The sequence below is a fragment of the Symphalangus syndactylus genome, chromosome 1 (genome assembly GCF_028878055.3).
Source record: "Symphalangus syndactylus isolate Jambi chromosome 1, NHGRI_mSymSyn1-v2.1_pri, whole genome shotgun sequence".
Taxonomy (NCBI): Eukaryota; Metazoa; Chordata; class Mammalia; order Primates; family Hylobatidae; genus Symphalangus; species Symphalangus syndactylus.
In genome coordinates, this window is record NC_072423.2 from 118,222,076 (window position 1) to 118,238,530 (window position 16,455).

The 16,455-nt window shown below is 50.9% G+C and overlaps 1 protein-coding gene across 1 annotated transcript; it reads right to left on the reverse strand.

Moving 5' to 3' along the window:
• Positions 1 to 38: 38 nt before the first annotated feature.
• KLHL40 (kelch like family member 40) lies at positions 39 to 7,380 on the reverse strand. The gene is made up of 6 exons (XM_055281230.2): positions 5,721 to 7,380; positions 4,186 to 4,346; positions 3,771 to 3,878; positions 3,428 to 3,613; positions 1,477 to 1,623; positions 39 to 601 (listed from the first exon to the last, which is right to left on the reverse strand). Exons 1-6 carry the CDS (start codon positions 6,870 to 6,872, stop codon positions 490 to 492), a joined length of 1,866 nt encoding a protein of 621 aa, XP_055137205.2. The 5' UTR covers positions 6,873 to 7,380; the 3' UTR covers positions 39 to 489.
• Positions 7,381 to 16,455: the final 9,075 nt, after the last annotated feature.

The following is a 16,455-nucleotide window of genomic DNA, read 5'->3' on the forward strand; positions in this document are numbered from 1 at the left end:
CAAGTCTTCAACACACCTGCTCACTGACTCTTGGAGCACTGATGCAGACCCTGAGCTGCTTGCTCAGAAGGTGCTTTATTCTTCCTAAAGAAGGAGACATATCTGCACTGTACACTGCACTTGATGGGGATGCTCCCATCTGACAGACGAGAAGACTGAGTCCTGTGGGGAACTTTGCCAGCACACTCAGCCAGGCTGGGGCAGGGCCAGGACGCGGCCTGGGATACCACCCTATGGTTCTGGTTCATGGATCAAGACAACCTAGGGGGATATGGCAACACTGGAGAAGCCTCTAGTTTCTCATCCTTGCCCAAAAGCCCAGGACTAAGCAGCACTTCCCTTTCCTTGGCTGACGTGGCCCCTAAGGCACCATAACTGGATCCAGGTAGACTCTGGCCTCTCCTAGCCTCTTTTCTGGAGCCCCCACAAGGCCAGGCCAGTGAGGGTCACAGGATGGGAGGGGTACTTAGTTCAGTCTCCCTGAGCTGGTCACATCTTAGTCAGGCGCAGCACATTGAGCCGCACTGGTAGGAAGGTGGCACCTGCCGCGTAGGCGATCTCCCGCAGGACACCCTCCCACTTCTTCTCCTCCTCGTTATACCTGGGGGTGAGAGAGAGTGGCGACAAGGACGGGGAGCTTGGTCAGCTGAGTCCAGAGTGGAACGCAGCAGAGAGGGGTGGCTGAGAGCACTCGGCCCATCTCTAGGGAGATCTGCTCCTGAAAATCCCCAGGCTCTGGGAAAGGAGACCCCCACAAGACCCACCCCAAGGAACACCCACCCCACACTCCAGGAAGGGTCTTTCTCCCCAGGAAAGATCACCTGTCAAGGGGTGTGCCCATATTCCTCAAAGTTCCCCTCCAGGAAGACCTACACTGCCCACACCACCCCATCAATGTCCTCTCCTTGAGAATTTCCATGCTCCATTTCTACTAAGTCTCAAGTCCCAGCCTCCGACAGCACTGCTCCCCAGGGGCTGCCTGCAGAAGTGTGGATGGCTGCAGGTTCATGAAGGAGATGCCCCAGAGGCTAAAGCTTCCTTCCCCCACCCCCACAAAGGACCAGCCATAGAGAGCAATGGTTCTGAAAGGCCAGGGCTCCAACTGCTTTCCAGCCCTAGTGGCAGCCCTCCCTCCAGACCAAGCACCTGGAAGGCAGGAGAGAGGAAAATCCGGCTGCTATTTGGGCCCTGTTTCTGTGGGTCTATGACCTAAGCTTGGGTATGCTCCCGTCTGCAACACTGTTGCTGCTCCACAGTGGGGCATGCTGCCATCTGTGCAAGCCCAGACTTTCCCAACAAACTGCTGAGAAACGGCCGAGCAGGGTATGTTGGCTGTTCCTCCCTACAGGACTCCCTAGAAGAGGGATCTGCTTTGTCCCCAGAGGAGCTTGCCCAGTGCCTTGGTACCCCACCATGGTGCTATGGGGTGTCAGCCTTGCTCATGATGCCCCCTTGCCTCCCTGGGGCGGGACTCACCTCCAGATGTCATTGAGCTCTGTGGGAACCAGCTCTCCAGACTCCGTCTCCAGTGTGGCAAAGCCACCAATGGCATAGAGGGTACCCACCAGGCTGACCAGGCTGAGTGAGCTACGCTCCTGCGGGAAGGCCTCGAAGGGTGCCCACCTGGGGGTGTGTGAGAAGGTGCATCATTGGGGTGCCTCGGCAAGCCCAGTGACTGTCCCTGCCACCCAGCACCTACAGCTCCAACTGCAACCCTTTGCAATCCAAGTCCCAGGCGCCCATGCCTCCGACCCTGTTCCCCTTCCCTGTCCCTCTGGTCTTCCCTTCCTTCCCCATTCTCTTGCTCCTCCACTTTCCTTTCCTTGTCCTCTTGCCATTCTATCCAACCTGTCCAGCAAAGTCCACCATGGATCTCCCCACTGCCCCTACTCCTCTCCTGAACTAACTCCACCCTCCAACTCACAACCCCAGCCCCTAGCAGGCCCCCAGCCTTGCCCTGGATGCAGTCCTCTTGCCCCTCAGCGGCCCCTGCAGCCTCGCCCCCCTTGCACACCTGCTCCATCCTTCTTCTCCCTTCACAGCCCAGTTGTTCTCAATGTATCTTTGCTGCCCTGGCTCCTGCCTTGGGCCTTAGTCCCATCCTCCAAAACTGCCCTTCCTGTGGTCCCCAGCCACTGCACACGCACTGAAGTCCTACAGCACACAGCCCTGCTGACGTGACTTTCCTCACCTTCTATCTCTTCGGCCTCACCTTTGTGGCCTCCTTCCTGGATAATGCAGCTGCCTCCACCATCAGGGCTTGGACCTCAGCTCCTCCCATTTACACTCTCTCTCCCGTGGGAGCTTGGCCCCTCCATGTGCTACTGACCCCCAGATCTCTCCCTCCAGCTCAGCCCTCTCTCTCCGGGTGGTGTCCTTTTGAACACCCCCAGGCACTTCAAGTCCACATGTCCTAACTGGACCCTCACTTTCCCTACCCAATCTCAATGATTATCCAGTAAATGGCCTCCCACCCTCACTCAGAAGCATGTGCTTCTCCCCCTCTCACCCCCACGTCCAATCAATAGCTAAGCCCTGTTTCTTCCACCTCCTAGACTCTTGCTACTCAAAGTGTGGTTCATGGCCCAGCAGCATCAGCATCTCCTGGGGGTGTGTTAGAAATGCAGACTTACAGGCTCTCGGCCCTCCGCATACCAAGAATCAGAATCTGCACTTTAACGCGATCCCCAGGAGATTTGCATGCCCATCACAGTGTAAGAAGCCCTGGCCTGTCTTCGTCCGGTGCATCCCCTCAGCCCCATCCCCGCTGTGCCCGCAGCTCCAGGCCTTCATCACCCCTGACCTTCCTGACCCCTGGGAAATCCCTAATCTGCTCTCTATATCAGCTGCCATGAAGTACTTTAGTAGAAAACAGATGAAATACAGTCCCTCTCCTGCTGGCCCCTGCTCCAGCCCTGGCACCACTATCCCACCTCCATCACCCACCCACCTCCACCCAGCTGGAGCAACACCTTCCGTCCTATGGGCCTTGAGTTTTTCTCCTAATTGCCTCAGCACCACCTTTCCTTAGTCTGGGGCAACCTCCTCCCAACACCCTCACCCCTTTTGCGAGCTGAGTCCAACTGTCTCTCAGTTCAGTTTTCTCTTTTCTGGTGTCCCAGGCAGGGCAGCTTCTGTCCTGTTCACTGCTATATCCCTTGCACCAGGCCATTGCCTGGTATGAGTCCCTGAATGAGGAACCTGGTATCCCCTCCCCCAGCCCTGGGAGCCCCCTCCTGCAGACCAGGCTGGCCATAACCTTTGCCCCGCCTCCCCACCTCACTGCCGATCAGGAGAGAAGGCCTATTTCTATACTGATGTCCAAACTCAACACTGGAGACCCAAGACAGGGACTGCGGCTCCTGCTGGGGCTGACAGAAGCCCAAAGCCACAAGTTGTCCTTGGCGGAAGGGACAAGCTTTCGTACTTGTTGTCTGTGATGCTGTACACTTCGGCAGAACTGGTCAGCCCTGTGTCGGTGACCCCAGCTGCCACAATAATGCGGCCATCATGGACAGTGGCCCCAAAGAGTGAGCGGGCGGTCTGCATGGGTGCCAGCTCCTTCCACTCGAACTTCTTGGGGTCATAGACGCACATCTTGTTCAGGCACTTCCTGCGGGGTGGAGGGTGGGAATGGGTGGAGAGAAGCAGAAGCCCAGCCACGCCTCCCTGCAATTGCCTGCCGGGGCAGCCAGGACAAACCCCTGACAGCCTCTGGGAGATCTTGCCCCTCAGTCTGCTCCGCAGACTCGCTCCAGGCCCAGCCTCACCTGTCACTGCCTTTGCCGCCAATTACGTAGACAAGGTCCATGTGGGAGAGCACTGCGTGGCCATACACCACGTAAGGCAGCGGGTCCGATTCACCCCATTTGAATGACCTGGAAGAGACGGGAGTGGGGGTGGGGGTGGGCACCCATCCAGGCTCGGCTCAGTCCCTGTCTCTGCACCCACCCGCCCATCCACCTAACACATATTCGAGATGTGTCAGATCCATTGCTGGAACTTCCCAGGCCTCTCAGTTCTTTGATCCCACCCTGTCCCCCAACCTCCCCACCCTTACCCAAGCCCACCTTCACTCTAAGCCCAAGGCTCTAGCTCCAAATCCCACCCCAGGCCCTAGACCAGCTGCGACCTTCATGCCCCACTCACGCCCAGGGAGCTCAGCCCCACCCCAGCCACGCTCACAGCCTGTCGTAGCACATGACCGAGTCCAGGCAGTGCTCGCCATCCTTGATCTCTCTGCCACCGACCACGTAGATGGAGTTGAGAGCTTCTCCCAGGCCAAACAGGCAGCGGGGCGAGGGCAGCGGTGGCATCCCCAGCCACTCTGAGTCCAGGTGGTCAAACTGCAGGCCGGGTGTCCAGTCAGCTACTGCCCCCCACTCCCCCAGCCTCAGCCCAGCCCCACTCAGTCCCACTCAGCCCCACTGCCCCAGATCGCAGAGGAGGTCGGGAACCCAGGTAGGGCCAATACAGCCTGGAGGCTCCCTGAGAGACAGTGTCCCTCCTACCATCAGGCTGAGAGCAGATGAGCGTCCCCCACACCCAGGCAGGCTCCCGGCAACCACCATTATAGCAGGCGGTAGGGCACGACAGCACAGAAACAAGGGGGAGCTCTGTGAGGGAGGTCCAGCTATGGCCTTGCTTTCCCAGGCTGAACAACTCCCAACTGAGGCCTGCCTGCCCCCTCCTCTCCACCCCATCCCACTGTTCAGGAAACTTCCAAATACAGCCCTGCCTTTCGCCCTGTAAAATCTACAGTCCACGGCCTTGTCCACCTCCACAGCCTTATAATAAAGATATTAATACTAGGGGTTCATCTTTTTGGAAAGTTTTCTGAGGGCTGAGCACTGTGCTGATGAGCACTTTATAAGCATCATTTAACCTTCCAAGGACCTTATCATGCAGGAAGAAGAATATCCCCACTTACAAACAGAGGCCCAGAGAGAATAAACAATGTGCCCACACTGCTGAGCTAGTAGCTGGTGAAGCTGCCCTCATCCCCCAGTGCAACCGTAAGGCCTGTGAGCTTAACCCTGGCACCAAGCGCCTGTCACCCCTCTTGCTGGTCAGGCCTCCCTGAGCACACCACTCACCAGGCTCAGTCCCAGTTCTATCCCTTGCTTACCGTTCCTTGGCCGGAAACACTGCCATCTTCCCCTTCACAACTCCAAATCCCACCCCACTGGCAAGGCTCAAACTTATATGGCCAGTCTCCATGAAACTGTCTCTGCCCTTTGAGATCTCACAGTCACACCCCAACTCAGACCTGTCACTCCACTCTGCTGATCCCTCCTGGGCCTCAGTTTCCTCATCTGTACAATGGGAGGACCAGACAGGATTGTTCCTTTGTCTGGGACACTGCTGTGAGCTCCAGGCCTGGCCTTCAGGCAGAGGCCCTGACCAGGATCCTCACACCGACCTTGCTCCTCCTCACTGTGCCCCACCCCAACCCCTGCGCAGAGCCTCCAACATATGCCAACTTGGGGCTACCACATCCCTGAAATTGAGATACCAAAGTTATGCTGCTTTTTGGCAGCTGCCTATTGACTGTCTTCAACTTTCAAGTAGGTGACTATCAGTCAACCTCCCCGGTCTACATCTCACCCTAGACCCAGTGGCATTCCCTTGTGTAGACACAAGCCCCTTCTGGGCCCCAAGACTGCCCCCAGTGCCTAGAGCCCAGTATTAGTTGGCGGCTCCCAAGGCTGGTCAGGCACCTGCAGGAAGTATGCGCTCATGGGATCGTCTTTGTTGTCTTCGTTGTAGAAGAGGCCTCCAGCCACGAAGACCTGGTTCTCCTTGGTAACCAAGCTGACGTGGTTCTTGGGGACCTGGTTGGAGAGGGAAGCACAGTAGCACTCGTTGGCTGCTGGATCGTAGGCCACAGCGCCCTCCTCACTGATCATGAAGATGAGGTCCTGCAGGAACATGCCGAAGCGCAGGTTGTCATTGAGGATCCCAGGAAGGATACGTTCGGCTTCCTCATCCTCCTCTGCTTTGGCTTTGCCTGTGCCCTTATCAGCCTCCTTGGCCCCGGCTCCGTCCTTCCCCTTCTTTTTCTTCCGCAGCGTGGTGATGCGGCCCTCGTGTGCATCCTTCACCATCTGCACCTTGCGCAGCAACTCGGGCTGGGCACGCACGAGAGGGTGGCGCTCCACGCGGCTCTCCAGAAAGGCGCGCGGCAGCAAGCGGCAGCGCACGCTCTCGAAGACGGTGGGCAGCGCGCGCTGGCGCTCAGCCTGGGCCTCGGCGTCGCCGCTACCCGCCCACCGCATCACCGCCTCGAACACTGCCTCCTCCTTCTCCACGTTAAGGCCGTCGCTGGAGATGATGGCTATGAGCTCGTCGGCCGAGAGTCCGAGGAAGTCAGCGTCGCGCGCCACCAGCGTGAAGTGAGCGCAGATGAAGTCGCGGGCAGCCACGGCGAGACGCGCGCAGTCGAGCAGGAGGCCGAGACGGAAGACGGCCAGGCAGTTGGAGAGGCACAGGCGCTTCTGCAGGAAGGACACGCAGATGGTGAAGATGGAAGGGATCTGGAAGCGATGTGCCGCGGCAAACAAATCCTGCACGCTCGCCTCATCCAGCGCGATCTCTGACGTGTACAGGTAGTGCAGCACCTGGGCCACCACGTCCGGGGACACCTCCTCCAGGTGCAGCTCGCCCGCGCGCTCCGGCTCGGCTAGAAAGCGCGCCCGGAAGTAGGGGCTGCAGGCGGCCAGCACCAGGCGATGGCACGGGAACTCGCGCTCGCCCGCCCGCACCACACAGTCGAGGAACTTGCCGTGGTCCAGCATGTCTTTGAGCCCGTCTTGCAGGAGCGTCTGCTGGTACAACCGCTGCTCCTCCGCCTGCTCCAAGCCCAGCGCCATGGTGGGTGGCCTAGGGTGCCGTGGCGGTGCCAAGGGGGCTCCTCTCTGTACCCCTGCTTTCCTGCTGGGGCTTGCTTAGACTGAGCAGCTGTCTTTGAGGGGCTATATATAGAAGTGGCCGGGTCTCTGTAAGGCGAGCCGCCTGGCCTTCTGCACATGACGCACAGGGGACAGCTGGGCAGAGGCCCCCTCCCGGAGAAAGACTTGCCTCAGCCCCCGGGGCTTATGGGACGGGGTGGGGTGTCTGGGCCCTTCTGAAAGATGAGGGCCTGGCTGCCTCATTTCTAAATGGAGCACGGAGAGGCCTTGACTCTGGATTCTTTGGTCAGGAGATACCCCTAGGGGAGAAGGTGGCCTACGCTCTGACCCTCAGTCCAGAGACGGGAAAGCATTGGAGCCTCTCTTCCAGGGTCTCCCTTCCTTCATGCTTTCTGGGAACATCTGTCCTGGTGCCTCCACCTTCCTCCCCGGAATATGTCTCACTCCAGCCACTCCTGGATACAGGGTTCTTGGGTTTTCTGGTCAGAACTTGGACATGGTGTTGACTTTCTGGCAGCCCTGTTGCCCTGCCTTTATTTTAAGAGGCAGGGTCTCACTATGTTGTCCAGCCTGGACCTGAACTCCTGGGATTAAGCCATTCTTCTGCCTCAGCCTCCCTAGTAGCTGTGATTACAGACATAAGACACCACTGCCGTTGCCTCACTTTTAAAACGGGAAGAGCTTTTCCTCTTTCTGTCCCTCCTCCTTGCAAGAAAGCAAGAAGGTACCTTAGGTAAACAAGGTTGCCACTTTCCTATGAGGCCTGGGGCAGGGCATGTCGCTCTGTTAAGCCACAGTTTCCCTTCCTACACAATGAGGAGGTGGCAAAGTTAGATGCTAAGGACCTCAGTTCAACTCTGCTGGAGGTTCAGAAGCACCAAGATACTATGTCCTGGGAGTACACTATTAGAGAGTTTTAACACTTCTGAGGTGTCAGATGTGCTAGAAAATTAATTTCTTAGGATTCTACTATTCTAGGTTTTTAAACCCCCGGGGTTTTAACATTCTAGGGAGTGACATTCTGAATTCTAGTGTTCAAAAAGTAACACTACAAGTTTAATATTTCAGGACTTTAGCTGTCTATACTCATTATTCTTGGTGCATATTAGGCCAGACCTGAGACTGCCTGGCCATGGGGCCCCTGCACCTTGTCTATGGTCTGAGGGACCAGGGTTGAAGGCCAGGACAGCCAGTCTTGATGCCTACCTTGCTCTGGACTCCTGACCCCCCTCCCACACCCTCCCCACCCCGCCCCACCGCCAGACACACACACACACACACACACACACACACACACACACACACACTCTTCAGCCTCAGTCACCAAGATTAACTTGTTCCCAAAGTGCCAGAGGCTGCAGCTGTGTGTTAAATTTAGCCCCCAGGACATTGGAATGAACTATTATGAGGCACACCCCCATCATTTCTCTGAGTCACTTGTTTATAACGTCAGGCGGGGGAGTGGGGGAGGGGAGTGGGTATAGGAGAGATGACAGCAGGCTGGGCTAGGACTGAGTCACCTCCCTTTTGTGATCTCAGCAATATCACTCTCTGTCCCTTTTTTTTTTTTTTTTCTTTTAGATGGAGTTTCGCTCTTGTTGCTCAGGCTGGAGTGCAGTGGCGCATTCTCAGCTCACTGCAGCCCCCGCCTCCAGGGTTCAAGCAATTCTCCTGCCTAAGCCTTCCTAGTAGCTGGGATTACAGGCGCCCACCACCACTCCCGGCTAATTTTTTTGGGTTTTTTTGTATTTTTAGTAGAGACGAGGTTTCACCATGTTGGCCAGGCTGGTCTTAAACTTCCTACCTCAGGTGATCCGCCCACCTCGGCCTCCCGAAGTGCTGGGATTACAGGTGTGAGCCACAGAGCCTGGCCTCTGTCCCTCTTAAATGGTGCATCTGATCATCACTTGCTCACCCCACCAGCAGGTTCCAGAGGGACACAGCACCTGGGCAAGCTCTGGAGGTGGTCCTGTCCCTCTTGCTGAAAAGGCAAGGGCTCACTCAGGGAGGGCAGGTGGTGAGCTTCCAGCCCAGCCCTGGGCTGCAGGGCATTGCTAGCAAGCACAGCCAGTGAGGAGACGAGGCTTGAGAGGCTAGGCACCTTGGCCAAGTCACACAGCGGACATGGCCTGCGCCAGGATTTGAAGCAGATCTGCCCTCTTCCAAAGACTGTGGGAACCCTTCCCTACCTTGCTGCCTCCCAAGAATTAACAAAAATGTTCATCAATCGTAGTCTAATTTTCAAAGACCAAGCCAGAAGATACTGACTGAACAATTAACTTAGATTTATCAAATGACTTAATGAAATATTTTTAGATTATGGTGGATCCCATAGTGCTCACTCCCTACCAGACATTCAAGTAGAACATGTGTATGTGGCTCATTCATTCATCAAGAACCTGTGCACTGCTTTAAATGCTGAAGAGTCAGCAGTGAGCAAATCAGGCAGGAATTCCGGTCTTCATGGAGCTTACATTTGTCAGGGGGTCAGGACAAGGTTGGTAGGGGAGACAGAAATAAATAAATAGTTATACGGGGCATCAGATGATGGTCATGGCTGTGGAGACAAGTGAAACGGAAGGCGCATGGGAAGTGAGGGGAGGAGGTGGTAACGATTTGAAGTGGAGTGGTCAGGATGGACTCACCTAGAGGATCACATTTGAGAGGGGTCAAACCTTGGAGGATTCCCGGTGGGGGAACAGCTGGAGTAAAGGTCCTGAGGCAAGAGAGTGCCTGGCACGTTCCTAAAACAGCACGGAGTCCAATAGGGCTGGAGCAGTGAATGAGGAGGTGAGTAAGAGGAGGTAAGGGGAGAGGTTAGGGTAGGGGATCATGCTGACCCCCGTGGGCCAGCATCAGGACTTGGGTTTTCCTCTGAGTTGAAACGGGGAAACACTCTGTTTTATTTTTTATTTTTATTTTTTTTAAACAGAGTCTCGCTCTGTCACCCAGCTTGGAGTGCAGTGGTGTGATCACAATTCACTGCATTCTCGATCTCCTGGGCTCAAATGATCCTTCTACCTCAGTCTCCTGAGTGGCTGGGACTACAGGCACCTACCACCACACCAGCTAATTTTTAAAATTTTTGTGGAGATGGGATCTCACTATTTTGCCCAGGCTGGTCTCGAACTCCAGGCCTTAAATGATCCTCCCACCTTGGCCTCCCAAAGTGTTGGGATTACAAGTGTGAGCCACCATGCCCAGCCTCACTGTTTATTTTTAAATTATTATTGTGGAAAATACAAATACATACAAAAGTAGAGAGGATAATATTCTGAACTCTCATGTACCCATCTCCCCACTTCAATAACTGTCAAGTCTTCAAGTCACGGCCAACCCTGTTTCATCTCTATCTCCACCCACTCTAATCAACCCAGAGGTTGCATGTGGGTGTAGAAAAAGAGGGGAGAAAGGGTGACTCCAAGACTTTTAGTGGAATCCAAGGGAAGATGTCATCTCATTTCAGCCTTTTAATTTTTACTCATTTAATCTTCACACCAAAATTATAAGGTAGGTATTATTTTTCCCATTTTACAGAAATTGGAATTTAGATGGCCAGCAAATAGGAAGCAGTCTAATATTCTAAAAATAACTTTAATGAGGCATAAGTGGCATGTGATAAACTGCACGTATTTAAAGCGTACAATTGGATAAGTTTTGACATATGTATATACATCTGTGAAACCACCACCACCACAATCAAGACAGGGAGCACATCTGTCACCCACGAACTTTTCCTCATCCCCTTTTAAAATCTCTCCTCCATCTCTTCCCACACACCCCAACCCAATCACTGATCTGCTTTCTGTCACTATAATTCATTTGCATTTCCTGAAGTTTTATGTAAGAGGAATCATACAGTATGTACTCTTTTTTTGTCTGACATCGTTCACTCAGTATAATTATTTTAAGCTTCTTCCAGGTTGTCTACTCATATTTTTAACTGATAGCTTCTGCCTTCATTAGGAATCTTAGCATATCACAGGGTCATTTAAGAGAAACACAAAATGGGCCAGGTGCGGTGGCTCACGCCTGTAATCTTAACACTTTGGGAGGCTAGGACAGTGGGTGGATCACCTGAGGTCAGGAGTTCGAGACCAGCCTGATCGATATGGTGAAACCCCGTGTCTACTAAAATACAAAAATTAGCTGGGCATGGTGGCGTGTGCCTATAATCCCAGCTACTCGGGAGGCTGAGGCAGGAGAATTGCTTGAACTCAGGATATTTGGGTGGCAGATATTTGTCACACTTGGTGGCCTTCCTGCATCTCCTAAATAGTCTTCCTATGTTTTGGACAGTTCCCACATAAGTAGTCCTTCTCCCCTGTGGTAGTAACCAGAATTTATTTTCCCAGCTTCCCCAGGAACACAGACATGCCACTGAGCTCAACCCATCGTATGCACCCATCCCAAAACTTCAGTTTGGAACAGGAAGCAGGAAACTGCAGCATCCATATTTTGGCGAAGGGCTGATGGACAGCAGTGTTGGAACTTCTGGAGTCTACTTTCCACTGTCCACCATACAAGCTGAGGGATCTGTCCCTACTGGCTGTGGTTTGGCCATTGTCTGGGCTGTGTAGCCTGCAATCCTGACTCGAGCACTCCTGAAGTTTCTGTAATCTGTCTGATACCACACCAGCCAGTGAAGATTCTGTGGTCTGCTGCTAAGAGGGCGTGTGTGATGTTGAAAATCATTGCAGGAGTATTCCAGCAACAGGTGCTCAAGGGTGAGCTTGAGAAGTCGAGAGAATTTGTAATGGCCTGCTTGCTTCTTCACTGACTTCTGGGTTAAAGGTGGCCTATGGTGCAAGAAGTTGAGATGCTGGAAATGCTCTTATGTGACATAAAGGGATTCAAAAACAGGCAGCCCAGAATGTTGGAGTGGATCTATTAGGTATGTCATCCATCCCCACCCTCTCTAAGCTGAGAGGGCTTAGAGGACACTTTTGCCCATCACTGAGGAACTTGTTGGTGAGGAATGCTGGCAACTTTGACCTGTCAAGGGTGTGGGTGGGAGCCTTTGCCTATGAAGTGGCCTTCCTGCTTTCAGGGAGGATAATGGGATCTTAGGGTTGACAATGGCCGAGGAATGGCTCATAAGCACCAAAGGCAAAATGGGCATGGTTACTGTAATAAGCAGCAGGGCTGGAGTGGGTGGTAATCAGATGGTCTGACCTACAGAGGTCCTTGGGAGTGACTAATGGATTGTGGGTTTCATAAGAATTGAAATTGATCATTCTACTGAAGTTTTACTGATATGTATTCTGAATCTGGATTTGCCTTGTCTGCCTGCCACATTTCTGCTAATTCCTCTATCCATAGACTTCGTTCCTTACTCATTTTCATGGAACCAAATTCAAGCCTGCTTCTGATCGAAGATCTCATTTTGTAGCAAAAGAAGTGAGGCAAGCCTTCCAGTTAATGGTGGCAGATAAAATACACATTTTTATTTTGCTTCCCTTTGAAAGCTCACTACAATTAAAGTAGATGGTAAAGAGAAAAAAATATATAGCATAAACTCTCAGGAACATAGTATACAACATACTCTACAGGGACATAACAATACCACCACGGATTCTGGAAAGCAGGTGATGTGTGATAAGCAGCGTAGCAGTCCTGACTCTAAGTCAGCAATGGGAAGCCCAGCTGCAACTCTTCTATACCTCAGAATCCACAGAGAAGGTCCAGAATTGGCAACACCAGGTACCTTTAAACATACAGGGGAATCAACCACCACCTGGTGTTTCATTTCCAAAGAAGATAAACCAGAGGGCTCTTGACTAAGACACTCAGCAGAGGTGAAGGCAGTGTTGCAGTGTGAGCACTGGGTAATTAAGAGAAACTACATGTTCTAAATGGAAAACCCTACTCCCACTCAGCTCCCAGAAAGCTGGCAGGTCAGCTATGACCTCCAAATAGAGAATTGAAATTGAGGGATCTGACAGCCCAAGAGGAAACAAAAAGATATCAGTAAGCCTGGTCAAATCATCCTACAGTGAAGCCCTCTAATTAACAAGGCCCTTCACACATGCTGAGCTTCCAATGAGCTCTTTGGCAATTGATATGGTTTGGCCATGTCCCCACCCAAATTTCATCTTGAATTGTGGCTCCCACAATTCCCACGTGTCATGGGAGGGGCCCCATGGGAGGTAATTGAATCATGGGGGCGGATCTTTCCCTTGCTGTTCTCATAATGAATAAGTCTCACGACATCTGATGGTTTTATAAAGAGGAGTTCCCCTGCACAAGTTCTCTCTCTGCCTGCTGCCGTCCATGTAAGACAGGACTTTGCTGCTCCTTGCCTTCTGCCGTGATTGTGAGCCCTCCCCAGCCATGTGGAACTGGGAGTCAATTAAACCTCTTTCCTTTCTAAATTACCCAGTCTCAGGTATGTTTTTGTCAGCAGTGTGAAAACGGACTAATACAGCGATCTACTTTTTAAAATGTTTGAAAAGACGACTTCTGGCCTGGACAAAATGGTGTAAACTTGTTTCTCCCTGCTCCTTCCTGTCAAGTACAACTATAAACTGTGAAAACAATGCAAGAGGCAATCAGAAGATAACACTGAAAGCTGGCAAGGGAATTATGCATTAGTTTGGGACCCTAAGAATAAAGGAACAACTCAGTGGCAGGATATCTTATGTACCCCCACTCAGTGGAAGAAGATGACCCAGGCCTGGTGTTTCCCGACCCCCAGCCTATCAACAGAAGGCAGCCAAAACAGGCTCAGCCCTCTTACAATTTGAAGAGGAGTCCCTCTGACAACTCCACATGAGCCCAGCACCACCAGAGGGGAGATTACTCAGGTGCCCCACTAACAATTAGCAGCCAGGGGAAGCACTCTCCTTTCACACTGGGCCCAAAACTCACCTCCCCTGCCAAGAGACGCTGGGCAGCCTGACCTAGGAACACCCCTTCTGCCCTCTCAGGCAGCACCAGCAGGAACCAGCAGGAGCTCCAGCAGCACCGAAGAAACCAAGCATATGAAAAGAACACCACAAAGCCTCTGAAAATTAAATTGTCATTGGAACCTCAGCCCACTGGAACCTCAGTCCTCAGACCAGGATATGCATGATAAATGTAAACAAGGTGACTGATGTTGCAACCAAGGAACTAAGTAGGACCCAGAGTCTCCTAACATGATGGCCAAAATATCTAAGACACAACTGAAACTCACCTGTCATACCAAGAATGAGGAATATCACAACTTGAATGTGGAAAGAATCAACTGGCACCAACACTGAGATTAGCCAGTTGTTAGAATTATCTGGCAAAGATTTTAAAGTGGCCATCATAATAACGCTTCAACAATTGGTTCAAATTTTATTGGAATGAATAAAAAAACTTAAAAATTCTCACCAAAAAAGAAGTTATATAGAAGAACCAAATGGAAATTATAGAACTGAAAAATACAACCACAGAAATAAAAGCCTACTAGATGGCCTCAATAGGAGAGAGATGACAGAAGATAAAATCAGTGCTTGATTGAGGACAGATCAATAGAATTTACCCAGTCTAAACAACAAAGACATCATATAGTGGGAAGAAATTATATGTGTGTGTGTGTGTGTGTGTGTGTGTGTGTAGAGAGAGAGAGAGAGAGAGACAGAGTCAGTCTCAGGGGCCCATAGGACAATAAAAAAAAAAATCAATGTTTGTATCACTGCATATCATTGCAGTCTCAGAAGGAGAGGAGAAAGAATGAGGCTGAGGGAATAACTAAAGTAATAATGCCTAAAGACTTCCAAAATTTGGTTAAGACACAAACCAGCACATCCAAAAAGCTGAGAAAACCCCAAAGAGAATAAACCCAAAGAAATCCATGCCAAGACACATCATAATTAAACTTTTGAAAACTAAAGACAAAGAAAAAAATATCAAAAGCAGCCAGAGAGAAACAATACATCACCTGTAGTTAAATGCCAATTCAAATGACAGTGGATTTATCATCCAAAACTATGGAGGCCATTTGGGAGGCCTAGGCGAGCAGATCACTTAAGGTCAGGAGTTCAAGACCAGCCTGGCCAATATGGTGAAAACCCATCTCTACTAAAAATACAAAAATTAGCCAGGTGTGGTGGCACATGCTGGTAGTCCCAGCTACTCGGGAGACCAAGGCAGGAGAATTGCTTAAACTGAGGAAGCAGAGGTTGCAGTGAGGTAAGATCATACCACTGCACTCCAGCCTGGACTCTAGCACTCACTGGACACAGCGAGACTCCGTCTCTAAAAAAAAACCAAAACTATGGAGGCCAGAAGGAAGTGGTACAACATATTTCAAGTGCTGAAGGAACCATCAGCTGTGAATTTTATATCCAATGAAAGTACCTTTCAGGAATGAAGGGGAAGTAATCCCAGGAAATCTCCATAAAAAGCTTACAGGAACTAATCAATGAGTTCAGCAAAGTTGGAGGACATAAGATTAACACACAAACATTAATTGCATTTCTATTTACTAACAATGAACGTGAAGAAAATGAAATTTAAAACTTAATGCCATGTACAGTCACTCAAAAGAAAATGAAATATTAAGGCAAAACACACACAGGATATGTATGCCAAAAACTACAAAATGCTGATTAAAGAAATAATGGAAGAGCTAAACAAATGAAGAGACAGAGTGTGTTCATGGGTTGGGAGACAACATAGTAAAGATGTCAATTCTCCCCAAACTGAATTATAGGTTTCATTCAATGCCTATCAAAATTCCAGCAAAGTTTTTAATAGATTTAGACAAGTGTATTCTAAAATTTATATGGAAAGTTAAAGACCCTCGATAAGTTAGAATAATCTTGACAAAGAAGAATAAAGTGAGAGGAAATCACTCTACCTGATATTGTCTTCCTATATAGCTACAGTAGGCAAGATCATATGGTATTGGCAGAGGGATAAACATATAGATCAATAGACCCGAACAGAGGTATCCATAGGGTAAATAATAACCTCAACCTAAATCTCACAACTTATACAAAAATTAACTTGAAATAGATCGTGGACTTAAGATGTAAAACATCTAAAATGACCTTGAGCCAGGTGTGGTGGCTCATGCCTGTAGTCCCAGCTCCTCGGGAGGGTGAGACAGGAGGAGGATTGCTTGAGCCCAGGAGTTCTGGGCTGTAGTGCACAGTGCTGACTGGGTGTCCACAGTAAGTTCAGCATCAATATGGTGACCTCCTGGAAGGGGGAGACCACCAAGTTGCCTAAGGAGAAGTAAACTAACACAGATTGCAAATGGAGCAGGCCAAAACTCCCATGCTGATCAGTAGTGGGATTGCACCTGTAAATAGCCACTATACTCCAGCCTGGGCAACACAGCAAGACTATTGTCTCAAAAAAAAAAACTTGAAAAAGAAGGAAGTTAATGGTCTCACACTTCCTGATTTCAAAACTTACTACAAAGCTACAATAATCAAAACAGTGCGGCACTGGCATAAAGGCAGATACATAGAAGGTGATAGTTAATTTTAGGTGTCAGTTTGACTGGACTAAGGGATATCCAGATACCTGGTAGAACATTATTTCCAGTGTGTCTATGAGGGTGTCT